The sequence below is a fragment of the Bombina bombina genome, chromosome 2, assembly GCF_027579735.1.
Source record: "Bombina bombina isolate aBomBom1 chromosome 2, aBomBom1.pri, whole genome shotgun sequence".
Taxonomy (NCBI): domain Eukaryota; kingdom Metazoa; phylum Chordata; class Amphibia; order Anura; family Bombinatoridae; genus Bombina; species Bombina bombina.
This window is the reverse complement of record NC_069500.1, coordinates 736,234,270-736,246,214: the sequence shown is the minus strand read 5'-3', so window position 1 is coordinate 736,246,214 and position 11,945 is coordinate 736,234,270. Positions and strand designations below refer to the sequence as shown.

The window sequence follows — 11,945 nt, the reverse complement described above, 5'->3', positions numbered from 1 at the left end:
TACCTAATAAAGTGGCTGATGAGTGTGTATTTATATATTATATATATATATATATATATATATATGACATATGTGTGTTTGTGTATGTGCTAGCATTTTTTATAAAGTACATCATTAAACATAACATAGATTATGTCCAATGATCCTTAACTGTTTGAACAACCTAAATATTTTTAACATTAAAAATAAATAAGAAGCCCAGTATTATTTTTCTCTGTTTTATGTATGTATTTATTTCCTATAGATTATGTGGCTTTGAACCATTCTTTGACCCAAGAGGGGATCAGTATATGTACAGCAAGATTCTAAATTGTGATTATGAGTTCATTTCTCCCTGGTGGGATGACATCTCTCTGAATGCAAAGGACTTGGTATGAGATTCATTATTTGTCTGCTTACTTTAAAGACAAATTAACAGTATATGATCTAAGGATGCATTCCTTGTATCACATTAAAAATAGCTGAATTTAGACTACTGAGTACTGTAAATACCATAAAGTAATTATTCATGCATTAAATAAGTACATTGAGGTTAATTATGTGAGGGTCCCACAATTGCCAGAATGAAATGAATTATTTTCTTGTAAAAATTTAGAGTCACATTTATATTATTATCTGATTGTAAAAAGTTATCTTCATGGTGCAATACTAAACATCACACATTACTGCAAGTCACTTTCTTATCTGCAGTGCATATGGCAGTTATTATTGCTATCCATATGCCCTATGTGTTGCTTCTGCTGGTTGCTGTTAGATCTAAAAGAGCCCTTCATTAGGCACCACTCTCACATGTAGCGAGACATAACTCCTTCCAGATGTTACACTACTGTGATCATGTGATCATGTTATTAAACATTTGTTCTATACAATAATAAAAATGATGGATGGCAAACACTGATCCTCTCATTCAAAAAGTAAAACCCCTAAAAGTTGCTGATTGGGAAAAGAGAGCCTGTATTATAAATTGCTAGAATTCAATGAGACTGTGCAAATATCGTGATCAGCTAACACCAGTTCCAGATTTGACATAAAACAAAGCAAGACAATATAATCTTAGGAAGTTATCATAATCTACCTACATATTTAGCTATCAAATTTGTATATTGCCAGAGAAATTGCAAGTGGGTAGAATTTGACGCAAAACTATTAATGGGGTAGTATGGTGGGGGGGAAAGCAAAGCTTGGGTGAAACGCATGGGAACCCATTTACCTAGGGACTCTATTGAACTAAATGTCTGTTGGTAAATCTTTTAAATTTACACCTGAGCGTGTGTGTCCATGTTAGAGCATTTAATTTTACCACTATTGACCCTTCAACTCTGTGTTTAATCCCTGCCATAGTTAAAGTACCGTTCGGGAACCACAGAGAACCGAAGAGTGCTAGTTGCACGACCCAGCTGTATAACTAGTGCTGCTGATAGTGTTAGTGGCAGTTTCTGCTAGGGACCAGCAGTTCTCTCCTACTCTCAGGCAGTACTTTAACTATGTGTTTAACTCCTTTGCAAGGGCTAAATATATAGAGTTACAGGGTATGTAAAATTAAATCTATCAAATGAAAGCATGTAATTTTTTCACTTTACTGGCCTTGTAAGATAGGAAGGTAATTAGACATATTTTGTGTCTATATACTGCAGGTTCAGAAGCTAATAGTTTTGGATCCCAAAAAAAGATTGACAGCCTCTCAAGCTCTACAGCACCCATGGGTGACTGGGAAAGCAGCAAAGTGTTCACACATGGATTGCACACAAAAGAAACTTTTAGAATTCAATGCCAGACGCAAGCTAAAGGTGAGATCTATTATCTAGCTAAAAAGACAATATATTTGTGTATTTTTCTCTCGATTTTTTTCTCTCTGTTAGAAAAGACTAAAGTGAGGACAGTATGAGTGTTCTGCACATTCCTTTTCATGTATAAGGTTTGAAGGTTTGAATGCCTGATTTCATGGACTACAGATATTGCTCACTAAAAAAGCATCCCTTACCATCTCTCCTCCGAACCAAAATATATATATTTTTTTTAATTGAGGAAATAGAAGTACAATACAAATGACGTACAATGCAAACAATTCACAAAATGATCACACAAACCTGTTTCCAAATAGCATATCAGTGCAAATGTATGTTCGAAGTTCAATGGCAGAATGAAGAAGAAAAGATAAATACAAATATGAATAGTGTGTCCGGCAGCGCATCTTAGTAGGTACGGGTATAGTAGGGTTATGCGTGATCTAATCCAAAGGCCCCCAAGAAAGAGAAAAAAAAGGAAAGTGTAGAAAATATATAATTAGGAATCAAAGTTAGGAGAATCCCTGTTTGGAATATATTTTAAGTCGCTTCTAATATATTAACGTGTGGTCACAGGCTGTCTATTGGGTGTGTAAACTAGGGCATTCCATGGGTCCCAGATTTCACAGTGCAAGTCTTGGGTTCCCCTATTTAAGAATACACTCTCTTCCATGGATTTAATATATTTAATGAGTTTGCGGACTTTCAGGAAAGCAGGAGCTGACTGTGGTTTCCAGTGTCTAGCTAGGGATAATTTGACTGACATCATAATATAGATATACAGATATTTCTTGGGTTTGGACATTTTTGGGAGGCCCTAAATCGTAGAGCCTTAAATCTTAGCCTAGGTTGGATATTACGGTCTGCAACAACTCTGGATAGGAAAGACAATCAGTGCCATTATATATAAGTCTGCAATTAGAGTGTTGTCTATATTTTCCCAGGCACTAAGATTAGATTCCCGGGAGGCCTTTTAGTAGTCATCTAAGTCCGTGTATCGGTGAAGCATGGGGGGCTACCATCTGAGAGTGTTTATGACAGAAATCTAAGCAATCGCTAATAATTGTATTGACAATGAAAATCCAAGAGATATGTTTCGGGATCAAGATCAGGTCCTTAAGATAAATATTGTGTGGCAGTGAGGCTTCTTCTATGTCATACCACCTGGGTCTCTCTTTCGAGTTTCCTCATTCGGTGACGTCAATAAATATGGCTGCCTCAAAGTTTAATTTTATGTTTGGCATGCCTTGCCCACCTTTACTTATCGGATTTTGTAATATGGCTCTAAATATTCTGGGTCGGCAGTCCGCCCATATATAGTTATTTATTAGAGATTGATAGGAATCTAAGAGGGACGTGGTGAGTTTCAGTGGTAGACACCTGAACAGATAAGTTATCTTAGGCAACAACATCATCTTAAAGGCTGAGATCCTATCCATCCAAGAGACCTCACAATAGGCAGTGAGTGAGAGGCTGTGTTTAAAGTCCGAAAGTAGTGTCTTGTGATTATTCTCAATCTCCCATGTGGGATTATGAGATAGTTTAACTCCCAAATGTTTGAGACCATCTCTGCACCATTTAAATGGGTATTGGATGTGTAAGCGTTGGATCTGACCATCTGTTAGATTGATAGGGTAGACCTCGGTTTTATGCAAATTCAGTTTATAGTGTGAGAGAGTGCCAAAGGAGTGAAACAGGTCAAATAAAGCAAGGAGAGCTTTATCAAGGTCTGTAAGGAAGATCGTGAGATCATCTGCGAAAAGACTACATTTTTGGTATGTCCCATGAATATATATTCCGCTAATTAATAGGTCATTTTAAATTGCAGCAGCTAATGGCTCAATTGAAAGAGCAAACAGTAGGGGGGAAAGGGGACAGCCCTGTTGGGTTCCATTACTAATGGAGAATGGTTGGGAACAGAACCCTACCCCTCCAGCTGTTGGGTTAGAGTAGAGAGCACCAATAGCTCTACAGAAAAGTTCTGGAAGGCCAAAGGCTCCCATGACAGCCTTCATATAATCCCATCTCACCCTGTCAAATGCCTTTTTAGCATCAAAGGACAGGGTGAGAAGGGGTAAGCTCGACTTAACAGATTCAGAGAAAATATTTAATAAGCACCTAGTACTATCAATGCCTTGATGTCTAAGTCTGTGTGACTCACTGTAGGTAGTAAAAGGCCAAGTCATAAAGGCTAAGATGTTTGTGAATAATTTTACATCAATATTAATGAGTCAAATAGGTCTATAACTTTGACAGAGTTGGGGGACCTTCCTTTCTTTTGGTAACGTCAAGATAGTGGCCTCTAAATATTCTTGTGGGAAAGTACCCATTTCAAAAGCTCTAGATAAAACCCTCTGGAGATAGGGTGTTAAGATCTTTGAAAAGGTCTTATAGAAAAGGGGGGTACAGCCATTGCGACCAAGGGCTTTATGTGTTTAAAGGGATTTGATAGCAATACATATCTCCGTCAAGGTTTCTGGGTTTATGAGACTCTCCAGCTTTTCAGTGTCTATCTTTGGTAGAGAAGGTGAGGTAAAAAAATGGTCAATCGTTGGAGAATCAGCTAGTGGATCTTCAGAGTGGGATTGAATGTTCAAACCAAAATAATTCTTGAACTGCCTGACTCACTGCTGCAAATACAGTCCATGTGACAAGCTATGCCAAACCTTATGTCTCTGCACCCTCAACCTGTAGACTGTAAGCTCTCGAGAGCAGGGCCCTCTTCCTCCTGTACTAGATTTGTTTAGTTTGTTATGTATTTTATCACAAATCCATGTCATTGTATACCCCTTTCTATGTACCCATCGCTATGGAATTTTGTGGCGCTATACAAATAAATGATAATAATCAACATCCATAGGGGAGGATTAGAGGGGACAAATGCCACCTACTGGTTTGTACACCTGTCTGGAGTCTGATACCGGAGGAGTACAGAAAAAAGTGTCCACTCAGACCGTTATAGCAAAGAGATAACCTCCATGTATAATATTGTTGTAAACACTGCTGCCATATAGTGCCAAATACATGTGCATGCTCCTGAGGCTTATCTGGATATGCTCTCATGGAAAGCAGCTAAGCTATAAGAAAGAATAGCAGAAGATACAGGCACATTTGATAACAGAGATAAACTGAATTTTTTTCTTAATTGTAGACTTTATATGATCCATGAAAGTTTTATTTTGGCTTTCATGTTACTTTAACCCAGAGATGGCCAAATTCCTAACAAATGGGGACTGTGGGTCAATATTTTAGAAGCCTTAAGGGCCACATATACATTTTTTATTATTAAACACACAAATAATAATAATCTTCCTAAAAATGTCCAGTGGCACAGCATATTTAGGTAAGGTTGCAGGATAGCCTCTCCTTCTGTTTTCCCCTTTTAGAGGGCTCATTTTGACCAAGCAAAGACTAGTGCAGTGGGTTGCATGAGGCCCTGGGGCCGACAATTGGCCATCCCTGCTTTAAATGGATAGAAAGTTAAACATTGAAATCTGCATGGGTATATTTCAGTGTGAAATAGAAGCATGTTTGCAATATACTTCCATTAGCAAAAATGCTTCTAGTAAAAGTTATTGTTTTTCTGCGACATATGCACATATTCTGTGAGTGCCTAAGCATCAGTATTCAAACATCTCACCTTCTCGGAGAGTCAGTGGTGGTTTGTATAACACAAATTATGTCTACACAGAAGCAATAAACACCATCATCTGCTCTCTGGTACACAGCCCTCACAGGATATGTGTGTATGCCACAAAAAACACTATTAACTTTTACAAGAAGCATTTTTGCTAAGGGAAGTATATTGCAAAAAAATGCTTCTATTTCAAATTGAAATGCACTTATGCACATTTCAGTTTTGACCTTTCTATCCCTTTAACTAGGGATAGGCGAGTGTTTTGCAACATTCGAAAAAATATATATATATTTTTTTTAATAATTTTTCTTAGATTTTCACAAATAAACATGAGGAAAAAAACAAAGAAAAAAATAACATTTTCAAGTATTTCTATTTTATACATTTGCATAGAGACCTGTACAGGTTAAAAGTACAGACAGAATATCTGTATTCATAGACAGGTTTTACTTATTAATATTCTTCATATAAACATGTATCACCCCTCTCATCTAATTATCCATATAAAGGATGAAAGGATGGGAGTCCGGTCTACCAACAATCTAGATCTTTGGGTGCTCCAGTGAGTTGCCTCTGAATACATGATCCAAGGTTCCCAAACCCCAAGGAAATGCTCTTTCTGGGCTAATAAGTCAGCTGAAATGCTGGACATTTAGTAAATGTGTTCTTTTTTGTGTAACACTATGGCAAAGTCTGGCATCTCCTTTTTCCAAAACTGAGCTATGCACAGTCTAGTTGCAGTGCATATTGTCATTACTAGTTTACAGTTGTGTGTGGTGAGGCCTAGTATCGACTCATGTAATAAGGCCTGTGTCGAAATAAGATTAATTTGCCTGTGAAATATAGTGCTTAGAATATCAGATGTTTGTGACCAGGCTTGTGCTGCTAATCTACAGTGCCACCACATATGCATGTAAAAATGAAACAAATTTTAACAAATTTGTTTGTTTGTTTGTTTCAAAGTTTGAAAGTTTGAAAGTATTTCTAATGTTCTATTTAAATTTCATTTTCAAATTATACAATATTCTAAATAGAAAAATTTGAATCAGCATATTTGAATCTTATGTATCATTTTACTAAATTTTCTGCCACACGAACTATTGAACTTTTGAATAGAATTTATTAAAAGGAATTTTACATTAAAAATTTTGAATATTGATATTCAATCTAATTATGAACATTCGAAAACAAAAGCAACTATCGAAAACCAGAAATAACATTTGATTACCAAATTGTAATGGATTTTCCTATTTATCAACATTCGATTGTCCAAAACAAATGCCAACCCAACCTTACCTTTAGCCCATTACACCCTAGGGTTAAAGTAATGGAGGGGCTTAAAACTATGCCTTTCTCTCAGCAAAAATCAAGGACATACACCTCTTTTCAAATAGGGGTTACATATATATATATATATATATATATATATATATATATATATATATATATATATATATAAAGCAGCCCTGGAAAATTTGGAGACCAGCCCTATTTTTCATTGAGTCAGTAAAATGCGCACGCCCCATTTTTCTCAAAGGTTATTACTGGGATACTCCTTCCACCAATATTTTTTTAGAATTATATTATATTAGTTTGTATTAAAAAAAAGTGTCAGATTATTGTTAAATAGGCACCCTACACCTCAATTGCATCCAATAATTACCACTTTAAATTGTAGTTTTCCAGCCCCAGTTGATGCAGCCGACAGGGAAATCTCCTGGTAGGCCAATCCAGCCATATATATTTTACCTGGAAGGGCAGCAGACTGTATTTTTGATTGTATATAGTTAATATGAAAATAGTAGTACACAGAACACAAACTGTCTAGTAATTATTAAAAAAAATTGACAAATATAAATATAGTTCCTCATTGTTGGCAAAGTAAAAAATATATATATTTTTTTTAATTATTTATTTTTTATTTACAATTTTCAGTATACAAGGAATTACCAATTGTTCAGTACTTGAGTGAGCTTGGCAAAAAAGAAAGTTAGATACATATACTGTACATCCTATGGTGGACTACTGAAAATGCATTTGTTACAAGATAAATTACCAGACATGGAGAATATAAAGAAATTGAGATAATAAATGAAATATAACTCAGATACCCTCACTTTAATATTTGAATGTGTTAGAAGATCAAATTTGAAACTTTTCAACTTTTAATACTTACTTTGTGTTCTCTGCATCCCTACAAGGGTTACGGTAATCTATGCTGAGTTATCCATGCTTCTGACTTCCTGCTGTCAGACAATAAGTTGACAGTTCAAGATTAGAAGTCTAGGTTTACAAATGCATCACTGAAGTTAGTGTTTTTTGAAAATTAGACCATAATTATAGGCCCTAAAGGGTCCCAGAGTTTCCAAGGAGATACTAGGTAAATATCCTTATGGGATAGAAAATTAGTAATTCCACAAACAAAACCATACTGTATACATAAATATATAACGCATATACATATGGAATACATATGCCTTTAAAAGTATAAGACTTATTTTTCAATTTGTTTTGTGTGCTAAGCTCAGGTAGATGTTCTTATCAAGCAATTTGGGGATGTTACATTACAAGGAAGATAGTACCAGACGCTAAACTGAGAGTCTGTTAAGGGAAATACTTGTTAGGCATTAGCAACACGTGTTTTGGTAAATGTTTTGCTAAATGAAATAATTTGATTGACATTATATTAGACACGCCTCCTAAACAGAAGGTTTAATTGTTGGAATTTCTAAGAGGGGGTGAGAGTCTTCAGGAAGCATCTTGTAAAAGTCTCATACACAGCATCTGTGAAAGGAATTGGCTGATTGTTTCCACTGCATATACGATGACTCTCCATGCTGTTGTGATTATCTGTCTGCTTGCTAGTGTATGCTATTAATGCCTTACCCTAAGATAATTAATGCATACATAGACTAATCACCACCTTGTGTTACTATACAGGTATACCCCGCTCATACAGCGGGTTAGGGACCGGAGCCCCGCTGTAAAGTGAAAACCGCCTTAAAGTGAAACAAGGCAGTTTTAGCTTTTCATTCACTTGCCAGTGTGTTTAAAGACTTTAAAAAATGTTTAAACTAACTTATATTAGGGGTGCAGTAGTGCTAGGTTTAGTTTAACACTAGCACAGCACAGTATTCAATTAGGATTCAATAAATACTGTACCTGTAAAATAGTGACAATTACTGTAGTAAAACTTGCCAGACTATAGCACTGAGACACAGATTGCACTGTAATGCTGTAAACAGAGTGAACTAAGCATAACAAAATGGTGCCAGTCACTTTTCTCGCAATCTCACAATGATTACAGCACTGTTTCAAAATCCTTGGAGGCTGAACTTCAGTTCCACAGAGCGCTGTATTAGCGAATTGCTGTAAAGTGAAGCGCTGTAAAGTGAGGTATACCTGTACTGCAATATTTCTTAGTGTAACCATTGTGTGGTGATACATGTATAAGCTAATAACTGTTGTGTGATTGTAATAAGTTTATAATAAACACTATTTTTATGCCACTGTATTTTGTGTTTGGTCCCTTTTCCAGTGATATAGTAAGAACTAGTTTGTGCCTCCCCAGCACATAACATTCCAGAAACTAAACTATATTCAAAGTAAGAGAAAACACCACTTAAAGGGACATAATACTCATATGCTAAATCACTTGAAACTGATGCAGTATAACTGTAAAAAGCTGACAGGAAAATATCACCTGAGCATCTCTATGTAAAAAAAGGAAGATATTTTACCTCACAATCTCCTCAGCTCAGCAGAGTAAGTTCGGTGTAAAAAGTTATACTTCAGTTGTTTCTCAGCTGCAGGTAAAAAAATAAATTAAAAAAAAATGAAGAAATGAACAGCAGCCAATCAGCATCAGCAGTGCTGAGGTCATGAACTCTTACTGTGATCTCATGAGATTTGACTTAACTCTCATGAGATTTCATAGTAAGCTTCCTTTACCTGATTGGTGAAATAATATGAGAGTGCACGATGCTAGTCCCTTCAGATGTCCCAGGACAAACACACTAAAATGCTGCTTAGAAATCCTTTACAATGGGAGGTGGCTACTGAGGAACTTTTGAGGTAAAATATCTTTCTTTTTTACATAGAGATGTTCAGGTGATATTTTCTGATCAGCTTTTTACAGCTATGCTGCATCACTTTCAAGTGTTTAAACATTTGGGTATTATGGCCCTTTAATGATAATAAATGAGAAAAATAGGGAGGGACCAAAGAAGAACCTCCTGAAGTAGTGATGAAATAAATGGGGCTTGGGTAGTTTTCAACTTCACCCTAATATGGATTTTGCACTGTTTATACCTATTTGAAAAAAGGGTTGCTGGATTCTCTAAGGGTGGTTTAGTCTACTATTCAAGAGAACTGTTAGTGGGTTCATGGTAAACTGCTTACCCAGTAAGCCCTGAAAATGTTCCTCTACCGCTCTCCTCAAGGGTTTGTTAGGCTGCAATGCCACCAGATATAGTACATTTTACACAGCAGACATACTGTATATAATTCCTATGTAGCTGCTATAACTCATGTTGTTTTAATTGTATGTGTATGTTTCTTTTTGTCTTTCTTTATAGGCCGCCATGAAAGCTGTAGTGGCCTCAAGCCGCTTGGGAAATCACAGTCACCAAAGCAGCTCAGATAACTTACAGGTGTCAGAAGGTACAAGAACAACAGAGAGAATAGTGCAGGCGGCTACAAGTAGCTTTGTGCCTTCAGGAAGCATTAAGGCAGAAGCTCCTTCAAACTCTGAACAAAAGGACCCCAAGAAAGGCCCAGAAGTGACTAGTTAAATAATGTTATATATGCATTACTAAGTTGCATGACATCTCTTCTATGTAGACTAAAATCCTAGTAGGTAAAAAGATATGTGTTAAATATAATTTTAACATAATAAGGAATAGTGTTTATTTGTTCTCATGAGGTGTGAGTAAACCAGGTAGAAGATATTGGGCACAAAATTAAAATGCAATATGGATATCAATATTCCAATATCTGTACCAATATAAATATTATCTGATCTATCTGATTAAGTATAAAGGAAATTTTCAATATCGATACACAGAAACACTTCAAGCCAAAATAAAAAAGGATTAAACAGCATCTTAACCGAGCTTAATTATGCCAAATTGAATTAATTTGGTCTTCCCTTATTTCCCCTTTTTAATAGTTGTTTAAAGATATATTAGCAAGTCTTTGGCAACATAAATGGAGAGGAGAGTAAGCTAATATCAACATATAATTAAATATGCATTTCATTTAAAGCGTTCTATTTACTAACTACATGAACAGTCAAATTTAGTTTATAAATTGTACACTCTGTACCATTGTTTATTATGGAGCCGATTTATCAAAGGGCAAATGCTTTATAAAACCTCTGAAATGTCAGATTAAATCAATCCGGATTTATCGTATTAGGGTGACTGATAGGCCCTGCTCTTGTGCTATTGGTTGTGGGCAGCATATTTTGCAGTCTGGCATGGACAGGTTCACTACCTGTGAACCAGTAGGAGACCTGCTCAACAAAGGGCCCTGGTGCAAAACTTTTTATGGGAACCCCCCAAAGGTAACACAGTAATAAGCAATTGTAAAAATATGCATGCGTCTCTGTATAAGGATTTTGAATATATATCTGCTGCTCTGTATAAATATGAGAAGTATGTATACTCTGATGAATAGGCTATATTGTATAATGACGGAATATCTATGATTACGGCACACAAGCCGAAACGCGTAAGTTCAGAGCCTTACACACGGTTATGTACTGTTTTTTAGATGAATGAATAAACATATTTTTTATCCAGAGCAACAGCATTTTTTCTTTTTTTTTTCTTGGAATATCTATACACTAATAGTGAGCACGCTGCTTTGTATAAAGATGGATTTATACACTGAGTATGATGCACAGAATAATTATAATGAATATCTATACAGAGATAATGACCACATAGGCACATTAGCTTCTATGGGCTCCCCAGCACTCGGGCCCTGGTACCACTGCACCGGTTACATGAGAGGTAGTTCCGCCCCTGCTGTGAACAAAGTTAAATGGAATATTTTTACATTCAGATATTACTTATTGAGAGTTTAAAGGGACAGGAAACCCCCAAATTTTCTTTCATGATTTGGACAGAACATACAATTTAAAAAAAAAAATTAAAATGTACTTTTATTATCAAAGTTGCTTCATTATTTTGTTATCCTTTGCTGAAGGAACAGCATTGCACTACTGGCACCTAGCTGAACACATCTAGTTAGCCAATCACAAGAAACAATGTGTGCACGCACCAATTAGCAGCTAGCTCCCACTAGTGTAGCATATGTGTGTATTCTTTTTCAAAAAGAGATACAAAGAGAAAGAAGCACATTTGAAAATATAAGTTAATTTTAAAGTGTCTTAAAATTACATGTTCTATCTGAATCATGCAGGTTTAATTTTAAGTTTCCTATCCATTTAAGCAGCACATCATGTACAAGTGGTAATTTACAATATCCCGCATTAAGGCTCAAATCCACAAACTGCC

General features: G+C 35.9%; 1 protein-coding gene across 1 annotated transcript in view; it reads left to right on the top strand.

Moving 5' to 3' along the window:
• LOC128647983 (calcium/calmodulin-dependent protein kinase type IV-like) overlaps positions 1-11,226 on the top strand; it is a 66,829-nt gene extending 55,603 nt beyond the window's left edge. Inside the window, exons 10-12 of the mRNA XM_053700663.1 lie at positions 245-371; positions 1,635-1,787; positions 9,999-11,226. Of these exons, the coding sequence (XP_053556638.1) occupies positions 245-371; positions 1,635-1,787; positions 9,999-10,214 (496 nt within the window). The 3' untranslated portion in view covers positions 10,215-11,226. The remainder of the gene's footprint in view (positions 1-244; positions 372-1,634; positions 1,788-9,998) is intronic.
• Positions 11,227-11,945: the final 719 nt, after the last annotated feature.